This window comes from Syngnathus floridae, chromosome 7 (genome assembly GCF_059516105.1).
Source record: "Syngnathus floridae isolate MCC-2025c chromosome 7, RoL_Sflo_1.0, whole genome shotgun sequence".
Lineage (NCBI taxonomy): Eukaryota > Metazoa > Chordata > Actinopteri > Syngnathiformes > Syngnathidae > Syngnathus > Syngnathus floridae.
This window is the reverse complement of record NC_142419.1, coordinates 4,507,665-4,532,831: the sequence shown is the minus strand read 5'-3', so window position 1 is coordinate 4,532,831 and position 25,167 is coordinate 4,507,665. Positions and strand designations below refer to the sequence as shown.

At 40.4% G+C, this 25,167-nt stretch overlaps 1 protein-coding gene across 3 annotated transcripts in view; it reads right to left on the bottom strand.

Annotated features, from left to right (window-relative positions):
* The window catches only part of nf1a (neurofibromin 1a), a 165,778-nt gene that overhangs the window by 79,516 nt on the left and 61,095 nt on the right, over positions 1–25,167 (bottom strand). For 2 of the 3 annotated variants that reach the window (XM_088380782.1, XM_088380781.1), the window contains exons 25-30: positions 22,844–23,025; positions 22,534–22,745; positions 21,697–21,858; positions 21,343–21,440; positions 12,135–12,270; positions 8,926–8,988 (exon numbers count right to left, since the gene is read on the bottom strand). In XM_088380782.1, the coding sequence (XP_088236908.1) occupies positions 8,926–8,988; positions 12,135–12,270; positions 21,343–21,440; positions 21,697–21,858; positions 22,534–22,745; positions 22,844–23,025 (853 nt within the window). The remainder of the gene's footprint in view (positions 1–8,925; positions 8,989–12,134; positions 12,271–21,342; positions 21,441–21,696; positions 21,859–22,533; positions 22,746–22,843; positions 23,026–25,167) is intronic. The other variant, XM_088380783.1, reaches the window with a different exon arrangement.

Sequence of the window (25,167 nt, the reverse complement as noted above, 5' to 3'; positions counted from 1 at the left end):
AGCAGAGCCAGGAGAATCTGAATGGTGCGCTCCTCTCTGGGGTTGAAGCCACCGAGGTGGTTAAAAATCTCCTTGGTGGCAAGGCCCCGAGGATGGATGAGATCCACCCGGAGTTCCTTTATGCACTGAATGTTGCGGGGTCTTGTTCACAAGTGTGGGCCTGATGGAGCGGGAGATGGACAGGTGGATCGGAGCAGCATCTGCTGTGATGCAGACCCTGTACCAGTCTATTGTGGTGAAGAAGGTGCTGAGCCAAAATGCAAAACTCTCGATTTACCCGTCGTTCTACTTTCCTGCCCTCACCTATGGTCACAAGCTGCGGGTTGTGACCAAAATGAGATTTCAGATACAGCCGAAATGAATTTCACCCGCAGGGTGTCCGGGCTTTCCTTTAGCGGTTGGATGAGAAGGTCATTAAGGGGGGCACTCTGAATCGAGACGCTGCTCTTTTGCGTTGAAAGGGAGCAGATAAGGTGGTTTGGGTATCTGATTAGGATGCTTCCTAGATGCCTGCCAGGTGAGGTCCCACCGGCAGAACGTCCCAAGACACGAAGAGACTATGTCTACCGGCTGACCTGGGAACGCCTTGGAATTCCTGCGGAAGAGCTGGAAGAAGTGGGAGGTAAGTATAGGCTTTACTGCTTAAGCTGCTGCCTCAGCGATCTGACCCCGGATAAGCGGTAGATTGTGGATGGATGGGTAGGTGGCCCGCCTCTGGTGATTACGCAAAGTGCTACAAAAATGGCCATGGTTATGTCATTATTTTGAACTTTCTTGGCTTTGACTATTTTTTCAGATGCCATTGATATTTGCATTAATATTCATAAACACCGCGTGACAGAATGAAGGCAAAATAATTTTCAGTGGCGTGTTGCTCTAATTTGTTTTTTGACCTAATTTCTTTTACACCATAGATGTGTATAATCTCCCACTACAGCACATAGCAAAAACATTCTCACATTCTCTAGTTTCTCCCCAGTCCATTTTGTATGCTCATTGAGCTGCATTCTTGTAACCTCCTTCTGCTTAGTGTGGACACACAGGTGCTGCCACACATCTTGGCTAATCTTCCAAAGAATCTAACAAATCCCCCGTCGTCTACTTAAAAAAATCCCTCTATAATGGTACGATCAAACCGAACACTAATTTAACTATTCTCACAATGTGATTACATATAATGTATAATATAATGCTGTACAATACAGGCAGCTTCTAAAACCGGAACCGAGACAAAAAGGAGTAGGCTTGGAGAATGGTGAGCAAAGAGGTTTGTGTATTTTTATTTCTGAAGGCTGATACTGAAAAACACAGCATTAAAAAGATCTGAATAAGCATGGAGGAGGTAATGTGATGGTCTGGGGTTGCTTTGGTGCTGGTAAGGTGGGAGATTTGTACAGGGTAAAAGGGATTCTGAATAAGGAAGGCTATCACTCCATTTTGCAACGCCATGCCATACCCAGTGGACAGCGCTTGATTGGAGCCAATTTCATCCTACAACAGGACAATGACCCCAAACACACCTCCAAATTGTGTGAGAACTATTTAGATCAGAAGCAGGCAGCTGGTATTCTATCGGTAATGGAGTAGCCAGCGCAGTCACCAGATCTGAACCCCATTGAGCTGTTGTGGGAGCAGCTTGACCGTATGGTACGCAAGAAGTGCCCATCCAACCAATCCAATTTGTGGGAGTTGCTTCTGGAAGCGTGGGGTGCAATTTCTCCAGATTACCTCAACAAATTAACAGCTAGAATGCCAAAGGTCTGCAATGCCGTAATTGCTGCAAATGGAGGATTCTTTGACGAAAGAAAAGTTTGATGTAAAAAAAATCTTATTTCAAATACAAATCATTATTTCTAACCTTGTCAATGTCTTGACTCTATTTTCTATTCATTTCACAACGTTTGGTGGTGAATAAGTGTGACTTTTCATGGAAAACACAAAATTGTTTGGGTGACCCCAAACTTTTGAAAGGTAGTGTATATATATATGTATTTATATATATATATATATATATATATATATATATGTATATATATATATATATATATATATATATATATATATATATAATTGAAAATTTATTCTTTAACAATATGACAATATCATGACAATAGCATAACATTAGCTTACATGTAACATCATGTTACTTTCTAAACGAGACGAGATATGGGCAAACTACGACCCGCGGGCCACATCCAGCCCACGGGGCCGTTTAATCCGGCCCGCCAAACCTGAATAAATTGTATTATTAAACTTTTTTTTTTTGTCATTTTCCCTGCAATGACTGTGTTTTTCCCCAGTAGATGGGGAAGCGCCCACCCGCGCATTTACTCCCGGAAGCCGTGTCAGAAAGCTCGGCGCACACTCACAAGTGCGTGTACGTACTCAGTAGTACGGACCCGGCGCACTCCGTGGTCTATTTCTATGAGTGCCGAATTTCGAGTGTGGGCTGTGACGTCAGCATTCTCGTAATTCGCGCGCCGAGCTTTCAGATACAATTTTACGCAAAAGCCACCCACAAACCTTCCCTTGGAATCCTTCCATTAAAATGAGTGGCCCGAGGGAAAGAAAGGTGGACACTGAGTACAGAGTGTTAAAAAAAAGAGTGACAATTTGGCTCGACCTACATGTGTGAGCAGACGTTCAGCCACATGAACGTCAACTAAGCCCGTCACAGATCTATGTTAACTGACCGACACCTCGGCTCTATCTTAAGAATTACCACAACAAATTTTACTCCAGACTATGATGCACTAGCAAAAAAGGGAGACCAACAATACTATTCCCACTGAAAATGAAAGGGAGTTTCTCTAGTTTGTTGTAAAAAAAATGCATTTTGAAAATAATTTGTACAAATAGCATGGATTGAAACTAATGACCATTCTCATTTTCAAACAATGCAGGATGCTTAAGGACATTGATGCACCGCCTGTTTGCGACTAATCTTAACTTTTAAAGTTCTTAAGGCCGACTTTAATGAGGTGTTCCCCGTTTCCTCACCTCTGTCACCATGTGTCTGTGAGTTAAATCTGACCTGCAGGCGCTGAAGTGATGGAAACTTTTATTTATAATAACAGTGTCGTGTTTAATGAGAATTACTGATAGTAGTTTTTTGGTGAAATTGTTTTTAATGCTGTTAATAAATGTATTTGTTTTCAAAAAGCTTTATTTGAATATCCATGCTTTACTACCTACTAAAGGCCAAAACCTTTTATGTAATGACCTTTACATGTCATTTATATTACTTCACACGTTCGGCCCCCCGGTCAAAATTTAGAACCCATTCGGCCCGCCAGTCAAAAAGCTTGCCCACCCCTGTACTAAACCCACATGCTTGTAAAAGTAAAAAAGTACCTTTGTGTTTTTTTGTTTTGATGTGCTCCTTAATGTTCCTAATGCCGCGACCTCCATAGCTGATCATATCTTGACAGAAAATACACAAAACCTTCCTCGGGACATCTACTTTACGGATATGTTCCGTCAGGCACATGGTTACGAACTGTGTTCCGAGCTGTACAATGACGCTTCTCTCGAGCCATGCCCATCTGAAGCAGTTCTTGATCCCGTTCAGCTTGTCTATTTCCCTGGCATGATCCTCATGCTGGCGAAAACCTTTGCTGAGTAGGCCCCAGATCTATCCAACTAAATAACTCGTCTCCAAGTGATGAAAACCCAATCGCAAATTCACATCGCGGCGGTGTAAAAACACTAGTTCTCCGCATAAGTTAACAAGTGGAAAAGATGTGACGAAAGTAGCACCAAAATGCTGCCGAAAATAAGGTGGATGTTGTCGCATTACTGCTGCCAGAGAGTTAGGTTTACAGAGGCAAGTCGATTTCCCTACTCACAGCTTAACTAATTTTGCCTTGAGATGTGCCAAAAGATGTCGTCGCGGCGGGCTGGCGAATGCTCGCGAGTCGCCGAGGCTAACGTTGCCGGCCTCTTCCATACCCCCAATATATATATAAAAAAATATTCTACGGATTTACACGATTCACGAAAATGATACTTTCGACGGAAAAAAACATGGAAATCCGCAGATCGACGGAAAATTCTCATCCCTGCTTAATATTAAATGCCCATTGGCTATTACTGAGGAAATCTGGGATGTTAAAAAAATCCCTATTTCCCTATCTGCCAGAAAGTGGCTGAATCCTTTGTCAAAGGCATGCTGGCCTTATAGTACCTCAGCATTGTTTTGCACTCTGAATGGTCAACACAAACAGTGAAGTTGGTTTGTTGAGAAGCTTTTGTTACTTCATATGGAGATCCTAGCCTGAAATGCGCACTTAGCGCACTTAGAACAGTGTTTTTAGCAAGAAAAAAAACAGAGGTTTAGTAACAGTGGCAATGTAAGATGGTTGTCCTCTGACTTTAGCTGCAAGGGGGCTATTGTTAGTCCATTGTATACATCCGTAAATGTCCGTGGCTGCCGACAACAGTCATAATGTCGTTGTCAGGGTTTGTGTCCTGATTTTTCCGAATGTATTTTCTATTGTTATCGATTCAAACCGTAAGGGCGGACATTTTGTTTCATTCATCTGTATGGCCCCGTTGATGTGATGAAATGATTTGGAGTGACACGGATAGTTTGAGAGACTTGTTATTTATGTTATTTGAATAATTGTTAATATGTTACGTCAGGCACGCTCTCAGTTCCTCCTTTGTGTTTATGTAACCTTAGCATACCGCGTCGTTTAGCCTGTTGTTGCCTATTCATGTCTGTTCTTGGTGTTGAATTTTGTTAAAGTTCCCCCAAAATTACGACTTGTACTCCGGTGCAACTTATCCTTGATGGTCCAGTGGTTAGGATGCGGAGCTTTTACAACCCGCGGCCTGGATTCGATTCCCGGTCAGGGAACCATATGCAGCCGGGGGCACATGTCAGTGTCTCCCCTATGTTGGTCCTAAGCCCGGGTAAATGCAGAGGGTCGCGACAGGAAGGGCATCCAGCGTAAAAACTGTGCCAAACACTTCTCATTCGAATCATCTGGACAAAAACGGATGTTTTGCTTTGGCGACATATAAGCCGAAAGGAGTCACCACCACCACCACTCCGGTGCGACTTATACATGTTTTTTCTTCTTTATTATGCATTTTATGGCTGGTGCGACTTGTACTCCGGAGCGACTTATAGTCCAGAAAATACGGTACATGATAAAATAAAATTGCCTGTTTCCCAAGTCAAATTTTTGAATCCAATCATAAAATAAAAAATTGATTGAAAAAAATGATACGGATTATACAAAATTTGCTTTTGTTAAGCCAAAGCATGAATAATGTGGAGGGACCACCAAGTTCAAAGAGGACTGGTCCATGCAAGATATGACACTGAATGACATTGGCGCGTCCATAATTGGTCACAGCAGAAAACACACCTGATTGTGAGATACCTCGTAAGACAGGAGTGTCCAAACTTTTTGCAAGGAGGGCCAGATTTGATAAAGTGAAGGGCCAATAGTTTTTTCGGACATTTCTTAACTACAAAAATTTCATGCAAATGCACACTGTTATAAAACAAATTTCACTGTCCCAACTGTCTATTTTTTAAATGACCAAATAACCAAATACAAGACACTAAGGCAGATGTGAATAACTCTAAAAACACAAATTCTGCCTTTCATTCATATCTGAATAGTCAGATAACATTGAACAAACTGTATGGAATACCTTGACTTTACATGACTTTAAAATTATTTTAGCCTCATGAACATTTTAAACAGGAGTTATAAGTAATGCAAAGTTGTCTGTTATTATTAAAACTTAAAAGAAGTGAATTTTGCTCTTGTCATTTACAATATCTTTCAGAAAGTAATAGTTTGTGTCACGTCTACAGGTTCATAACATCAACAGTATTAACATGGCCACTTCATTGCTTGCTTTAGTAATATTTACTTTTGACTCACAGCCCCGCGTGAAGAATCGTTGTAATGATGCCAGTTAAGGTTGGAGCTGCTTCACTTTATCAGCTCGGTCACTCCCTGTTAGCTTATCGTATGTGTTAGCATGTTTAGTCTAATATATTAGACTCTAGAGTCTCTTTAGGTTGAAATCCTTAAACAAGACAACTGTCTCTTTACAAATTAGACAAACACCTTGCCTTGATTGAAAATATTCCACAGGCTCATACAACGATAGATAAACTATATTTCAAATAACTATAATATAAGCCAATAATATTATCAAACCATCCGTGCACTTTAAATCCATTAAATCCATCGATCAAATTCCTCGTCCTTTGTCAACATTGCCGCGCATGCGCCCTGACGTCAGCCTCGTCTTAATTCCACAGATTTAGTATATAACTATATTGTAGCGTTAACAAAGTACAAGGATAGACGTGGGTTTGGTAAACGGCTCTTTATTAAACAAAACAAACTTCCAAGCGTGTGGCGGCGTGGACTTCCAGACACAAGAGCTCCATGGCATCGGACCGGGCGTGCATAATGGCCATGTCCGAGCCCCATGCACCGTTCGCGAACAGTCACTCGGCCGAGTGCCGGCCCCGACTCAGGAGAGTAGGACCGGGCGTGCGTAAAAGCCATACTAGTTTTTCAAACCTTTTATGTCACTCCAAATCCTTAATTCCTTCATATTCTTTGTCCTCCGTGTCACTTAGAAATGATCACCGCTAATGATGCTGGTAGTCCTTACGTGGGTACGTTTGTCCTTTATGTAAACAACCGCCGCGCCGCGCCGTGCCACTGACGTCACTTGAAATAGTAAACCCTTGGTACATCACGGTTCTCCAAACTTTCTTTCTGCTGCTCGATTACTGTTTTCAGCTGCATATTTTACAACTTGAAGTTTGTGACCTGCAAAATATGAATTTCTTTTTGGTGCCATTTTTCTTAAGCCCACCCAGTTGATGAGTCGCGGCCAATGGTGAAATTTAGAGCGCCCTCATCCAGTTTCGTGTGAAAATATAATTTTTTTCAGATGTAGTTTTTTGTTTGGTTTATTTGGTTGTTTTATCAAAGTCAAAGACTGCTTTATTGTCGATTTTTTTTCATATACCAAGACACACAAAGAGATTGAAATTACGTTCCCACTATCCCTCGGTAAGATAGTACACATATGCATACAAGCAACACAAAAAAACCCAAGAAGGCACAAATAATGAATAAATAAGAGTGTTGAATAAATTGATAAATAAACAAATAATAACAAATAATAATAATAAATATAAGAGGAGCAAAAATGGAGCAAGTGTACATACAGCAGACAGTGGACTTGGATATGGTGCTTTAAAGTGTTAATTGCTTTATTTGATGTTTTCTCTATTTTTTATGTTTTGAATATGTTCAAGATAAAGATATAAAAGCATGTGAAGTGATCAGCTATACTAAAAATAACATGGGAAGTGGTCAACTATACTTGTAAGTGATGTCTTAATGATCAAGTAAAAATTTGTGTAATGATCAAGTAAAAATTTGTGAAAAAAAAACATATAAGTCGCTCCTGAGTATAAGTCGCCCCCCCACCCAAACTATGGAAAAAAACGCGATTTATAGTCCGGAAATTACGGTAGTTAGGAAAGTCAACTGAGACAGGTGCATCATGCAGATGTGTAAAATCCATATCTGGAGAAATATGAAAGCAGAGGAAATGTTCTGAAACAAATGCCTCTTGTGTAAGAGCAAACAGCAAGTCTTGAGAGGAAGAGAATAATGAAAGCCACTGCTTCCTGGAGACTGTTAATTCAAAATGCATAAAATGGCAACAGTGTTAGTCCAGTGATAGTAGTAAAGTTGTACAATAGAGATGCTATATGATACTTGATTATTGCTGAACCCGTTTATGTATATTTAGATTTGACATTCCATGTGACATTCTCCCAATCCTCTTCTGGATCATTCAAATGCTCTCTAGCAAACTTCAGACGGGCCTGGACATGTACTGGCTTAAGCAGGGGGACACGTCTGGCACCCCAGGATTTGAGTCCCTGGCAGCGTAGTGATGGTAGTCTTTGTTACTTTGGTCCCAGCTCTCTGCAGGTCATTCACTAGGTTCCTCCGTGTTTTGGGGGGATTTTTGTTCACCGTTCTTGTGATCATTTTGACCCCGCGGGGTGAGATCTTACGTGGAGCCCCAGATTGGGGCCATTATTGACCAAATACTTACTTTCCACCATAATTTGCAAATAAGTTCTTTAAAAATCAGACAATGTGATTTTTTTAATTTTTTTTTTTCTCTCATAGTTGAAGTGTACCTATGATGAAGATTACAGCCATCTCTCATCTTGTAAGTGGGAGAACTTGCACAATTGGTGGCTGGCTGTATACTTTTTTTGCCCCACTGTATATATATGATGCTTAGGATTGTTGAGCCTTGACAAAGGATTGTGTTCATCTTTATGCCACTCTAATTTGACTTGAATTGACCAAGTTCTAAGATGTTACTGAGATATATGTGCAGATAAGGTAGGTGATGTGTTGATTAAGTTAACTTGGCTTTAGTCTACTAACCCTTGCCAGAGTTTTTATAGTTTAAAAAGTTAAGCAAAAGAACCAAATGCATCTTAAAAATTTTTACCTTTGGAGCCTGTATCAGAGCATAGTTGGAGCAACTCGGGTAAAACTAAATTTGGCACATTTAAAAAAGTATACATTACCGTAAAAAGCAAGAGCAGGCTTGTGGTTCTCTGTATTAAAGTATGAAAAAGCTTAAATGTGATAAGCACAGGTGGTTTTAGATTGACGATGGCAAATTGAGCTGAAACTATACAATAAATCGATGCATCCCTATTGTACAGAAGTTGAAAATGCAAAAAAGAATAAAACATTTCTGGATTAAATTAAAATCATTTTAAACAAATGAAGACAATAAACCAAGTGAGGAAAATGCAAAAAAAGCCTTTTTTTGCTTCAAGGGGAAAGTATCTAGGGGAAAGTATCTGAGGGAAAATAGAGTCTCCAAACTTACTGATTTTTTGTTTTCCTTTTTTTCTTTTACAGTTGCCTTATTCAGTAGAGAGTGGCAAGTAGCCTACAGAACAGAGACGAGTACAATCATGGTCACAGCACCAGCTACACATACGCACAAAGCCCTACCAATTAAGGTACACAGACAAAAGCTGAAGGCTGTAAAGTTCAAGTCAATCATAAGATAGGATGTCATAAGATAGGATGCATCATTGAGCTGTTTGTTAATTGGCAGGGAAGCATGCCATGCATACACAGTTGTTGCTGGAATTCGATGCACTCTTTCTGTGTAGCTTATAAGCTGCAAAAGGAAACTCAAAATGAAGAATGGGAAACCAAATGTTATAAAAAGTATAAGCAGTGAACAAGGACAGGACCCACTGTTTGGGTGTTTAGGGATATATTTCAACACCTGGACAACAGCACCAATATGAAGTTCAGCATTAAGAGTAGTAGGGGCAGCAGCAGCAGCAGTGTGAAGCTGCCCAGGGTTTGAGGAAAGTAAAATGGTTATCATGGCTAAATAAAAAAAGGTTTTCGCTCAGCATATATCTATTGCATCAGCTTATAATATTTTCCAAATTTGTGCGTGTGTGAGTGGGTCACATGTGGGTGAATTGCCTAAAATAATAGAATTAATGTAAAAAGTCTTTCAATTTTAGGTGCACATTTACCCAGTGTTTACATTTAGGAATGGAAACAACTTTCTTCTCCATTGTGAAACAGTTGTCGCAAATGTGCTAATAGCTTTAGATGTGATCAAAGCCTTAAATGTATTAGGATTTTACAGATCACACATCTCAGATAAAAAAAAGAAAATACAGAGAAACTTTGCTTCATTAGGAAATGTTCCATGGGAGGATACTATATATCTGCAGTGAAGCCATCTATGAAGCATTGGCTTTTTAAAGATGACCTCATTTAAATCGCTTTTGGCATCATAAAAACCCATAGTGACCCTGAATTGGTCACTATCCAAATCGCATGATTTTCTAATGGTTGGATTTATACTGCAGTTCTGAGGGCCCAATTTCTTTTGATGGTAATATCAATGTTTCTCAATAAAATTGTATATATTGAATTCCTGCACCCAAGAGCAAGGGTTCTCAAACTAGGGTCTCCTGGTACCCAGACATCTGCAAATTTTACCTTGGGAGCACACAAAATAATTTGCAATAAAATATGTTGTACTGTAATCCCTCATTTATCACGGATAATTGGCTCCAAAAACCACCAGCAATAAGTGAAATCCGCGAAGTACGATCACCAACAAGAAGTACTGGGCAGGCTAACGAGTTAGCGGAAAGATGCTAGTTCGCGATCGTGCTAACACGCGAAAATGGACTTCTAAAGGAATGTAAACGAACATTTGGAGCAATACTACGTTGTCCTAAAGGTTAGACACATGTTTCCTCAATTTAGAAGTTTTATTTTGACTTTTAAATGTTTTTTTTAATTTGGAAAAAAAATCCGCGATGTAGTGAAGCCGCGATAAACGAAACGCAAAGTAGCGAGTTTTAATATTGTATTTATTACTTGACAATTATTATTTATTATTGTTGTTGGAATTCATTTCATACTCAATGCTTTATTTATGCTATGTGATTTATTTATTACTCTCCTCTTTGTTTTTCGGCGTATAATGGCTTGTAAATTTGAATGGGCTGTTCAAATACTAAATATGTCAAATATTGTCGCATGTGCTAAACAGAGAAAAGCTCCTTCACTGTTGCTACAGGCCTCTTTGCAGCAACTGACCAGTTTTGTTAAATTTTGTAGGGACATTCAGTTCTTGGTATTGTCACTGTTGTGTCTTTATTTTTCCATCTTGATGATAACTGCCCTCACTGTGTTCCGTGACGTATTCAATGCCTTGGAAATTGCTTTGTTTTCCTGACCGACACCTTGGAACAATGATATATCTCTGATGCTACGGAAGCTCTCAGTCGACCGCAGTTTGTGCTGTAAGACGTGCTACAAAGATGACAGCAAAAACCTATCATAACAGCTTAACCTTATCTGGGGTTAATCAATCAGTACTGTTTCTAAATGGTCGCAAGTGTGCGTTGACTTCTACTTGAGCTCTGCTTGACTTTTACGATGAGTTTGACTGTGATTGGTCAATTCTGAACACAGCCATGTCCACAGTTGTAAGAGGGTGAGCACACTTGTGCAATAATTATTTTACTTGCGTCTTTAAAATATTTCTCATTTTTTCCCCAATTCATTTGCAGAGGTGACGATGTTGGAAAAGTTTTGAAATACAGTGAAAGCCCGGAAGTCAACCACCTCGGTAGTCAACATATTCGTGTTTTAACGCAAAATGACGGGAAATATTTGCCTCTGTTCTCGGGCATAGCTTCGGAAACCGGCGTTAGTTAGCGTTGTTGTTTCGCGGGTTTTAAACAATTGCAGTTATGCGCGCCGCGCTTCCAAAAAGCGCGAGACCACGAGATAACGGGGGTTAAGCCAAGAGTTGAGTTCATGCGATAATCGAAAGCTACTGTACGTATTTGAAACAATAGTTGGAAAGCTGCATCGGAAACAGAGAGAGAGAGAGAGAGAGAGAGAGAGCGATCGAGAGAGCGAGAGAGAGAATGAGAGAGAGAGAGAGAGAGAGAGAGAGAGAGACTTCAGAGCCTGTTATGTACAAAATACTCAATTTCTTTTGAAAATGATAGTTGTTCGGAGTATTGAAAGCTGAATTCCCTGGCCCAAAAGAAGTTTGAGAACCCCTGTCCTTTCAGTTATGTCCCTCTGTTGGAAAAGATGAGAAAGTTGGCTGCATTGTATTATTCAAAATCAGAAGCTACAATTAAATATATTCACAATTTCTCAAATAAATGTTATTTCACTGATGTTTAATTCTTGTGACAGACTATTGTGATGGCAAAAATCCAGACAATAAAGCCATTTATAATGTGGAGATACTTTACTTGTGTATCTTTCAGCAGATAAATTCCATTATAAAAATGTCGGAAATATAAAGTGGATACCGTTTCAAAATACTGTGGGATAAAACCACAATGATGAAAAGGCGCAATAGATTTGAAAGTATGAACTGGGTGCAATATAGAAAGCAGTGAATTCAGCAGCATCAGAAACTGGAGAGAATGGAGAGGCAAGCTCTTGAGATGTATAAACGACAAATGGGTAAGAGCAAGGTTAGAAGCTATGGGTCATGATGGAGTTGAGGTTGGGGGGGTCTACCTGGTAGAGACAGTGGCACACGCTGCGAAGCTGAGGTGGGAACTCGCTGGATGAGCCGATGATGGCATGGAAGAAGCATTCAGTAATCTGCAACAGGTTTCTCTGATTATCTTCCAAGTTCTCACCTTGTTCCAGTCTGATGAGTAAGGGGAAGAATCGCATCAAAATTAACTCAACATTCTCTTCTAAAGACAGGTGGAAATGTAATGTTTTTTAAGTAAAAAATTTCAACGAAAGCTCAAAGAATACTTTGAGGAACAGCATTTTGTAAACTAATTGTACACTATGAAATAGTATTTCCTGCTTCTTGATTTCTGAAAAAATGATCTAATAAAACCATGTTGCCACACTGTTTTGTATCACGACAATTTTAACATCTCACAAAGAAATTCAAACACAAATCCAAGCACAAGTACATACAAGTGCTTACATTCGAATACTAACTGATATTTAGACTGCATCTACATAAAGATATTTTTCTGCAGAAAAGTCTAGAGGCCTGGCATGCTTGTAAATGCGCTTGAAAATGTATTTATGCAATTTCATGTGGATGAGTATTTTTTTTAACAAAAATAAGGGGGCAGAAAAGGTGAAAATATTTGATTTTGAAAAACCCAGCTACATGTAGACAAGGCCTTAATAACATCAATCTCGAGTCTTGCAATTGTTGTGAAAAGATTTTTCATCTTAATCAAATATTGTTCAAAAATACAAACAACAAACTTATCTAGATTCACTCATCTCCAACACCTTTTGATGAGTAAAAATTGGCATGATTAGCTTTTGAACATTCAACAGTTTTTCAAAAAGTTACAATCAATTTCCCTTAAATATTATAACAAAGCGTTTTAGTACTGCAGTGGTGACAATGAACCCATACATCACCACACCATCGCTTGCTTTGCTTTGGACTATTTGAGAAATGAGTAGGGCAGGGTGTTTTTTTTTTTTTTTTAATGAAGTGTTATGTAGTGTCTAGAATTGCCACAGTTAAGGAGGTGATAAAGGGAAGAATTGATTTCATTGTGGTCTGCCATTGGACCTTTCTCTGTACAGGGCAGTTTCGGTTACCTAAATCTGGTTCACACGGTGTTAGAGATGCACCGATCCGGCTTTTTCAGTTTCGATACCGATACCGTGGCTTTGCGTATCGGTCGATACCCGATACCGATCCGATATTATGGTTGATTTAACAAGCTACATACCTCTACATGTGGAAAAATAAAATATAGCATCGGGACAAGAGAATAAACAAGTGACTTGGTCAAATACAATAATCAAGCAATGTAAACATGTGTTCGCACACTTTCTCATACATTTCTGACAGTGCGGTCTCAGAAAAATACTTGCGCGATGGCAAATTGTACCGTGGCTCCAGGTGCTCAAGTAAACGTTGGAAGCCCTCGTTTTCAACAACACTCATCGGTTGTCCATCCAAAACCATGAATTCCAGCACTTTCTCAGTAACTCTCATAGCATTTGCGCTATTGCCTGGAAATTTCTCCCGTCTTTGCAGTGAATCTGCTAACGTTAACTGCCGTGTAGGTCCACCTCCTGCTCCCTTAGATCTGCTCAACTGCTGGAACTCCTGGTGCTCCGTTGCATGGTGTTTGTGGAGATGCTTAATTAAATTGGTAGTACTATAACTGGCAGTACTACCACCACCCCTGGCAACATTAGCTTTGCAGACATTACAAACTGCCGTCGAACTAGTTGGCGTGTTCAGTTTAAAGTACCTCCACACAGCTGACTCTTTCGTTCGCTCCATGTTTGCGTTTGTTTAGAAAACTCTCGTGGCATGCGGCACACTTGCTGCTGACGTATGACGTAGCTCATGTCCCAATAGATTAAGGAAAGGATCGGCTCACGGATCGACTGCATTTTCCAATACCCGATCCATCTATTTTGTTGATATCGCGGCCGATATCCGATCCAGATATCGGATCGGTGCATCTCTACACGGTGTTCACAAGATTTTAAAATTGTTAGCTGACTTCCGAATTATGAGAAACCCCATACATGACGAGAAAGAAAAAAAACAATCGTGTGTGGTGTGCACACGGGAAGAGCAACACATCAGACACAAACCGATTTCATTTGGGAATACAGTCATCCCTCATTTATCGCAGATAATTGGTTCCAAGACCACCCGCGATATGTGAAAATCTGCGTAGTGTCACCCTCTCATTTTTAACATACATGCATTTATTGTGTATCAATAAGTTTATATTAAACCATATAAGTACATTATGTTATCATTAGAACATCAAATAATAGTTTCAAACATGTAAATACTACCGTTTTGGCCCGAATATAAGACGATGTTTTTTGCATTGAAATAAGACAGAAAAATTGGGGGTTTTACATTCAGGGTCTAGACATTATAACCATTCACAACACTAGATATCTTTAAAGTGAAGTTACGTCACCGCGCCTTAAGTCTCGTGTGAGTTACCTCAGTTTATCGGGATTGTTGGAGCTTGTGCGCAGCGGTAAGTTAAAGGTTGCAGGTATCGACTGAGTATGTTGCTGTGATCGTGTGCGTTTTTGACACAAAGTGAGTGTATACATTTCATTGTTACTACTGTCCACTGTTGTGCCGTTTGTCCGATCACGGTTTGCTTCGTGTGCGCGCCGTTTGCTTGACAGCTCCGGCGCGCTCCTTTAAGTTTACCTCGCATGTACGAGTAGCCGTGAGGCAGCGGCACGGCGACTAACGGTCGCCAGCAAATGTATTTTGTTGTCTCGATGACTTATGTTTAGTGTGTTGCCGAGAGTATTTCATTTGTGGTTATTTAGTATAGCGGAACCGTTACACGCAGTTAGTTATGTAATGTGTGCCGTCTAAGAGTGTTGTGATGTCAGAGGTTGCGCGTTGACTTAGGTATTGTATTTCTGTCTGTGGCAGAAGCACACACACCCCACAAACCACACACACCTTCACACGCTTCACACAATATACAGTAAAAGCTACAAAACAAACTTGACAAATAACTCATTTTCAAATCAGACGAGTAAAAACTGGTCAAATATTTTAAAAAAAGATATTAAAAGTGAAGACAATTTGGAATTCTAGTAATGACACACGAATTTGATGCACGATTTGCCTTCACGGGCCACACAAAATGATGTGGCAGGCCGTATCTGGCCCACGGGCCTTGGAGTTTGAAACCCTAACTCTAGTATGAACCCATGTTTAAAACCCTAGCCCTATCTTTAAACCCTACTTTGAAACCGTAACCCTAGCTTAAAACCCTATTTTGAAACCCTAACCCTGGTATGAAACCCTACTTGGAAGCCCTAACCCTAGCTTTAAACCCTACTTTGAAACCCTAACTCTAGTACAAAACCCTTTGAAACCCTAACCCTAGTTTGAAACGCTAACCATAGCTTTAAACCCATGTTTGAAACCCTAACCCTAGCTTTAAACCCTACTTTGAAACCCTAACTCTAGTATGAAACCTTACTTTGAAACCATAACCCTATCTTTAAACCCTACTTTGAAACTGTAACTCTAGTATGAAACCCTATTTTAAACCCTAACTCTAGTTTGAGACCATAGTTTGAAACTCTAACCCTAGCTTTAAACCATGTTTGAAACCCTAACCCTAGCTTTAAACCCTACTTTGAAACCCTAACTCTAGTATGAAACCCTACTTTGAAACCTTAACTCTAGTATGAAACCCTACTTTGAACCCCTAACCCTAGCTTTAAACCCTACTTACAAACCCTAACTCTAGTATAAAACTCTACTTTGAAACCCTAACCCCAGCTTTAAACCCTACTTTGAAAGCCTAACTCTGGTATGAAACCCTACTTTGAAACCCTAACACTAGCTTTAAACCCTAGTTTGAAACCCTAACTCTAGTATGAAACTCTACTTTGAAGCCCTAATCCTATCTTTAAACCCTACTTTGAAACCCTAACTCTAGCATGAAACCCTACTTTGAAACCCTGACCCTAGTTTGAAACCCTAACCTTAGCTTTAAACCCATGTTTGATACCCTAACCCTAGCTTTAAACCCTACTTTGAAACTAACTCGAGTATGAAACCCTACTTTGAAACCCTAACCCTAGATTTAAACCAGGGGTGTCAAACTTTTTTTTCGCAGGCCGCATTGTAGTCATAGCTTCTTTCGGAGGGTCATTATGACTGTCAACCCAAAAAAATGTTTGAGCACCTCATATTATATACAGTAAAAGCTACAAATTTGATGCAGAATTTGTCTTCGCGGGCCACATATAATGATGTGGCGGGCTGTATCTGGCCCCCGGGCCTTGAGTTTGACACCTGTGCCCTATACAGTCCTCAGGCTCCCCAACAATAGCGGTAGCAGTTTACATTATTTTATTGCAATGTTTTTCCTTATTCAGATTTGTTTCAAGAATACAGTTAGACTTCACTTTGATGGTTAATGCAGTTATTGCAATTTTGTTGTTTTATCACAGTAGATTGGTTTATTTACATTTTGAAAACTAGAAGCCATTCATTTACAAATGCGATTGCACTTTAGTTTACATATTTAAATGTTCAGATATTAAGACGTGATGGACAAGATATGCTTTTTCTCTCGAATATATTGTTATAATCATTTGTTTCAGATGTACTGCAACTATTTTCTGTATAAAAATCAAATTTGGTGTTCAAAAAGTATTTTTTCAAACTTGAGTCAAAAAGTATTTTTTCAAACTTGAGTCTTGGAAAAGAGGGTGTCGTCTTATAATCGGGGTCGTCTTATATTCGGGCCAATACGGTATATTAATATTTAGTATGAATGACAGAAAATTTATAAATAATATAAATATAAATATGATACGTGTGTGTGTGTGTATGTATATGTGTGTTAAAACATAAGTAGTTGTAGCTAAAGTATACATACTGTAAAAATGTTTTTAGAACTCTTATTATTATAACAACTTTTTTAGAACTCTTATTATGAACAAGTACAATACTGTAAATATGTTTTTAGAACTCTTACTATTATTACAACTTTTTTTTATAAAAAGGTACAAGCGTACGTGCTGCAATTGTGTGGAAATTCCCTGCCTTCTGGTGGAGTGTAGGCAAGTTTTGGGCCATAATATAGTTTATTTTTAATTTGTGAATTTTTGATTTTTTTTTTTTTTTTTTTTTTTTACTTTGGGAAATAATCCGCGATGTACTGAAGCCGCGATGTAGCGAGGGACCTCGTTTATCGCGGATAATTGGTTCCAAAAACCACCCGCGATAAGTGAAATCCGCGAAGTACGATCACCCTCTCATCTGTATATATTTTTTTATCTGTACATTTTTTGTGTCAATAAATGTATATGAAACAATTTAAGTGCATATTTTATTATTAGAACATTAAATAATGGTTTTAAACATGTTAATACAGTAAGAGTATAAATAACATACAGAAAAGTTTGTATAAATATTGAAAATATAAATATTATACGTGTGTGTGTGTGTGTGTCTGTGTGTGTGTGTGTGTGTGTGTGTGTGTGTGTGTGTATGTGTGTGTAACATGTTAGCAAAAAGTACTGGGCAGGCTAACAAGTTAGCGGAAAAATGCTAATTCGCGATGATGCTAATTCGCGATGGTGCTAACACGCGAAAACGGACTTCTAAAGTAATGTAAACGAACATTTGGAGCAATACTAGATTGTCCTAAAGGTTAGACACGTGATTGTTCATTTCTCTTGTTAGGAGACCTATTTACATCGTCAATGACACTAAATCCGCGATGTAATGAAGCCGCGAACCGCGATGCAGCGAGGGATTACTGTATTCCCACGTGACAAGCAACGTTCCCTCTAATTTTTCAAGTGTCTGTGGAAACACACAAGCTCACTGTACACACAGTGGACCACTGTGTGCAACACTAGATGGAATGAATGAATGAATGAACGAACGAACGAACGAACGAACGAACGAACGAACGAACGAACGAACGAACGAACGAACGAACGAATGAATGAATGAATGAATGAATGAATGAATGAATGAATGAATGAATGAACGAACGAACGAACGAACGAACGAATAAAATATTGTCAATGAGTACTTTAACTTACTCGGGGTCGGATTTTGTTTTGTGTGACAGCTTGTTACTTTTCTGTGGGTCTTTTGCGCTTTGCCACAATAATGTACCGATCCCCTGTCCCATCTTGAGTCTTTGTACAATTCCAAAAGCTTTCAAATGACATTCCTGCTGAATGTGACGCTTGAGGTAGCCAAACTTCCATTCAGTACATATTTTTCCCTCCGTAAACTCACCCGCCACTTTGGCTTCACTGCATGTTTTGCACAGTAGACCCAGTTTCACCATTTGCTCTTTTATTTGCACACACTCCGACAGCCATTCCATCTTAAAAGAACCGCCGCCTCTCATTTACTTTGGCTTGGCGAGTGGATGTGTCGCTGCTCGTTCGTTTCGCCATGATAAGGGGTTAGCTAACTTAGCATTTGCATCTCTTGACTCCGTCGCACTGTTGTTAGCTAGCTAACCTGCACGGCATGGATGGGCAGGACGCATTTTTAGGCACTGTCAATGCTATGATTGGCTATGTAGCGTAAGTGAACCCTATCATATCATTGGCTGGACACTTGTCAATCACTGATTTACACTACAAAAAGGCACAGAAAGAAAATTATTCGTCCACTTAATTAGATTAGATTATGTCTAACATTAGATATTAATCAGTGTATGCTGAATTTTATTTTGTGTGCAGCATAGAGTTTCTTGAGCGCAGAGACTGCGCGAGCAGTGCGCAATTGCGCAGCTGCGCAGTTTAGAGGGAACAGTGGTCACAAGGGAAATCTGAGTGGGTGGGTAGATGGATGGATGGTATGTTGTTTTTACGACCATCAATAGTGCATCACGAAAGTGAGCAAGCCATTTTCAACATGTTCGACTGGTCAATAGTTTGTAAAACACCCTCACGTGTGGACTGACCACCGTATTTCCGGACTTTTAAGTCGCAGATTTTTTCATGGTTTGACTGGGGGTGCGATTTATACTCAGGAGCGACTTATATGTGAAATTATTAAGAAATTATTACTTGATCGTTTACACATTACTTACTAACTAGTAGTATTATCACTTCACATGTTATTTCAGACTAAACCGCATGAGGGCGCTCTAGGCCTGTGGAATAATTGGAACTGGAACTGACGAGTCTGAATCCAACCACTGAATTCCGGAGTGAGCGGAGTTGTTTACAAGTGACACAGAGGACGAAGATTTCAATGGATTTAATCATTTGGAGCGACACGGATGGTTCGATAAACTTGTTATTTATGTTATAATTATTTGATATATAGTTTATATATAGTTATATAGGCCTGTGGAATATTTGGGAGAGCAACTGACGATGAGTCTGATGACAGCGCTGCACGTTGTTTACACAGAGGATGAAGATTTCGATGGATTTAATGATTTGGAGTGACACGGACGGTTAGATAAATTTTTTATTTGTCATAGTTATTTAACATATAGTTTCTATATAGTTATATAGGCCTGTGGAATAATTGGAACCGCAACTGAGTGTGAGTCTGGCGTCAGCGCCGCATGTACTTCCGGAGTCAGCAGCGGCATTGTTTACACAGAGGACGAAGATTTGGATGGATTTAATGATTTTGAGTGACACGGATGGTTTGATAAACGTGTTATTTATGTTTTAGTTATTTGAATAACTGTTAATATGTTAGGTCAGGCACGTTCTCAGTTCCTCATTTGTGTTTATGTAACCTTAGCATACCGTATCGTTGAGCCTGTAGTTGCCTATTCATGTCTGTTCTTGTTGTTTAATTTTATCAAATAAAGTTCCCCCAAAAATGCGACTTGTACTCCAGTGCAACTTTTATGTTTTTTTTTCCTTCTTTATTATGCATTTTATGGCTGGTGCGACTTGTACTCCGGAGCGACTTAATCCGGAAAATACGGTGTGTGTGTGTGTGTGTGTGTGTGTGTGTGTGTGTGTGTGTGTGTGTGTGTGTGTGTGTGTGTGTGTGTGTGTATATACTAATTTGATAAAACGTAATGTCCTTTGATTGGTTTATCGGGTCTACATATTACGCCTGTACATTACGGAAGCCACACAAAAACAACTTTATAGATTTTGGAATTCGGTCCACACACAAAGCGCACCTTATTAAAAGGCATACCTTCATTTTGGGAGAAAATGAAAGGCTTTTAAGTGCGGCTTATGGTGCAGAAAATACGGTACTTAAAATGGTCGCCATTTTGAATAACGCATTATTGGCATCAGCATTATTGGCATCACCATTATTGGCATCACTGTCAACCAGGTATAGTCTTTATGGCCCGTAGGCCAAAGGAGTGGCTGGGCCAAGTGGGCGACACATTGCGATGTGGCATGACGGCTGCCCGCACAATTGTCTGGAGCGGAGTGAGCAACGGAGCTCAGGAAACTTGGACAGGCTGAACTGCAGCAACAGCGAAGCTCATCATCCGTTTTTAGAAAGCATAATTTGCAGACCTAAAATAGTTTGCATGTGCAGGTACTTTGAAGCATATTTAGAAGTACAGCAGTATCAGCACGGATAACAATACTGGTGTCTACGTATATCGGTGCATCTAATATAAAATTAAGTTTTACAGTGATCTTATTTATTCGGGGAAAAAAAATACACGTGGAAAAAGTAATTGCACAATAATTACAAATTACATAAGAACCAGCTTTCTCTGGCCTGAACAGACAATAAATAATTGCTCAATTTACAAAGTTCTTTCACACTGTGAGTGAAGTCAAATTTAAAATGAGTGATTCCTAGAAAATGCGCACATGGGATGAAAACACAAGAAAAATAGCTGAGAGCATCTGGACATGAGAATGAAAAATCTGAAAGGGTATAGGAAATTATTTCCCATTTCATCAGAAAAGGGGATTCATTTTGTCTTAATCCAGCCACACTTGATTTGCTGCAAAATACTGTTGCCACATCATTTACTTTGAATTGACATTTGGAATCACATCAAAACTAGTTGCAGATAGACCTACAAAAAAACAGTTCCCGACACCCCACCCTCACACAGCACAAAATGACTGAATAGTTCAGTTGTGTCAACAAGAGAAGGTGAGTGTATGGGCCACAGCACCACTATGTGGATAAATTCAATATATTCAAAGCAGATCTTTCTGGCTGTTCCCTTAGGTAAGTTATGATTCAAGGAAGTGACAAAAAGGGACAAAAGCATCATACCGGGTGGAGTCCACCTCAAAACTGATGTGTTCAGGGGTTGATATGACCCCTTTTAACAAAGGCTCCAGTAACTTCTGCAGGTATGCTGCTCCATAGACCTAATAAATAACCACAATGAATTCAAAGTTATTTTAGTTTACATCGTTTCAAAAGGAATTCCTGTATGATATAACTTACTATAATACAATACATAATATAACATAACAAAATGCAATACAAGATAAAATAATTTAACACACTAAGATGTAATACAATACTACAATACAACATAATACGATATAATGACAACAGTATTACAATTAAGAAGAAGAAAAAAAATCCCCTTTAATTAGTTGGAGATGAGACATTTCCTACCTTAAAACAAAAGGTCATTATTTTGCTTGCCAGGCTGTTTCCCCGAAAAAGGGTTTGCATGGAGTCAGCAAGCTCCACCTCTTTGGAGAACATATTCCAGAGCAACTGGTAGAGGAGGTGACGGGAGTCGAACAGTGTCACCAGGACCCGGGCAAGCTCATCCTTAAAATGTAGATTAATACATTATTGCTTGAAAACAATACAATAGAAAATATGATTACCTGAGATAAATCCACACTTGCTTTCCACAATAACAAGAAATACATGATTTATGACATCCAAAGAGAATGTTGGATTGTTAATCCTGCCAGGTGAATTCCTTGTCTTCAAACTACTAGAAATATTTAATACAGCCTCACTTCAACCCACCCTGACCAAAGCCACACCCTTTACTAATGTGTTCACATGCATGCGACGCCTACTGTAAAAGCCAAGCAAAAACGCCATTCTTAGCACAGAGCTGCCACGTTGCTTGCATGGGTTATTCATGATGGAGCGTTGAGTTACTTTGTCTCAAGACCCATCATTTCCTTGTTCTTGACCAAAGTCAAGTAAACCAGCCAAGGTAATCGATGCTGCAGCGTATGTCCACCTAAACTCGGTCAATGATTGACAACACCCTTAGGTAATACTAAAGACTTCTGAAGCAGCAATCTCTGTAAGATATTCTTGTCAAGGCGCGTTGCATTTCAAAGTAATTATTCAAATAGAATTTGAAGCACAAGAGGCATTTCAGACAGGGATGAAGATCATTTTAATAATATACTTCTGTCAGATCATACAGAATGGAACCTTGATTTATCTGCCATCATGCATGAACGCAAAGAAGATTCTTACCCACTGGGATCCTGGAACAACATTAGCCAGTGCCATGGCAATAGGTAGTTCTCCCTGGTCTCCCATCATAGTGACCAGCTCAACCAGCCTCTCAAAGCGGTCAGCCAGAACCGTCTCAGCCAGTGTGTCAAACTCGGTTCCCTGCTGCAAGATCTTTGTCAACACTTCCATAAATGTGGCTCGAGTTTGCAGATCTTTGTGGTAACCCAGACCTGAGCATTCATATTTGAAAAAGAAAAAAACCCTCAACAACTACATTTTACAAAGCAAATTTCCATAAATGCTAAAAGTATGACAAAGTCAAACTTACCAATAGAGTGCATGAGGCCGCTGTCCACGTTAGCATTGAGGAGGTTGGACATGGCCAGGACAGTACAGTGGCGAAGAGAGGCCAGGCGGCGCGACATACCCCTCTTGCATCCGCTTACTGCCTGACCTTCATCCTCTACCTCACTACAATCATTTAGCAGATTCATGAATAGGGTGAAGTACCTGCAGGATGACAAAAAATATTTTTGAAAATTCTTTCTCTTACCACCAGTGTTCACTCTAATTTTTCAAGTGCCTGTGCAAACACACAAGCTCCCTGTGCATGTGCAACACCAAATTAAATTATATAAATAAATAAATAAATAAATGAATAAATGAATAAAATATTGGCAATGAAAACTCTAACTTGCTCGTGGCCGGATTTTGTTTTGTGTGACACGTCATTCCTTTTCTGATGATCTTTTGCCCTCTCCCGCAATAGTATACCGATCCCCTGTCCTATCTTCAGTCTTTGTAGAATTCCAACAGATTTCAAATGACATTTCTGCTGAATGGGACGCTTGAGGTAGTCCTACTTCCATTCCTTCCATATTTTTCCCCTCTGTAAACTTGCCCGCCACTTTGGCTTTATTTTTGCAGGAGACCTTTCTCATTCGAAAAAGAGAAAATCCCATCCAGTTTCACTGTTTCCTCTTGCACTTGCACACACTCCAACAGCCATTCAATCTTAAAAGAACTGCCGCATCTCTTGTTTATTTTGACTTGGTAAATGTATTTGTCACTGCTCATTCGTTTCGCCATGATTAGCTAATTTAGCATTTGCATCGCTTGACGCCGCCGCACTGTCGTTAGTTACCGTATTTGCCGGTGTATAAGTCGACTCGGTGTATAAGTCGACCCCCTAAAATTCGACGGAAATTTACGATTTTATGATATATCCTTTGTATAAGTCGAGCTCAATTGTTGCATTATATTAAACTTCAAAATTCAATCAGAAATATGTGAAATTTATTGACGAAATGTGTTCAAATTCCGGGAGGCCGGGCGCATGCGCAGTGGCCGGAAATAGCTCCAGCCGAGCGGATCGGCTGTTTATAAGCACCGCAGAGGAGATCGCGGAGCCTCATTCGACTTCCAGCGGCCGGCGTGCGCGACCGGAAGGCCGGAAATAGCTCCAAGCCGAGCGGATCGGCACTTTATAAGCACCGCGGAGGAGATCGCGGAGCCTCATTCGACTTCCAGCGGCCAGCGCACTCGCGCACGCCGCCCGGCACCACCGGGAGGCCGTGTACACGCGCCAAGTGGCCGGAAATAGCTCCCGCCGAGCGGATCGGCTGTTTATAAGCACCGGGGAGGAGATCGCAGAGCCTCATTCAACTTCCCGCAGCCGGCGAGCTCGCGCACGCCGCCCGGCACAGTCGGGAGGCCGTGCGCACGCGCCGGGTGGCCGAAAATAGCTCCGGCCGGCGGATCGGCACTTTATAAGCACCGCGGATGAAATCGCGGAGCCTCATTCGACTTCCAGCGGGCCGCGCACTCGCGCACGCCGCCCGGTTCAAATTTTCTAAGTGCCAACGGCTCTTGCGCCATAAAGAGTCCGCCTCGGCTGGTTCCCCATGTCGGCCAGAACAATTGAAAATTCGGCCTCTTCCCCTGGAAGTCCGGCCAAGTTTGGCGAATATTTTCTAAGTGCCAACGACTCAACCGCCGTAAAGTGTCCGCCTCGGCTGGTTCCCCATGTCGGCCACCACAAGTGAAAATTCGGCCTCTTCCCCTGGAAGTCTGGCCAAGTTTGGCAAATATTTTCAAAGTGCGAACGACTCAACCGCGGTAAAGTGTCCGCCTCGGCTGGTTTCCCGTGTCGGCCACCACAAGTGAAAATTCGGCCTCTTCCCCTGGAAGTCCGGCCAAGTTTGGCGAATATTTTCTAAGTGCCAACGACTCAACCGCCGTAAAGTGTCCGCCTCGGCTGGTTCCTCCGGTCGGCCAGAACAAGTGAAAATTCGGCCTCTTCCCCTGGAAGTCTGGCCAAGTTTGGCGAATATTTTCTAAGTGCCGACATTCATTTAGACATGGCGATTGAATGTTTACGTACTGGTAGTTATTGTCGTTGCTTGACGCGCGATGACTCGCACATTCGCTCAATACCCAGTACTTCCCCCTAGCAGTCATCGTCGCTGCCTGGCTTTCGATGTCCGTTATTGAGGTGAGAATATTTGAAATTGTTGCTGAGGATGCGTGTTAATGCGACGAACGCTTTAGAATGATTCAGTTTCTCGCTGTTTGATGAGCCTGACGGACGCACACCCACGCACAATGAGATGCATGAGAAACGGCCTTAGTTACCATCACATTTGAAGCGAT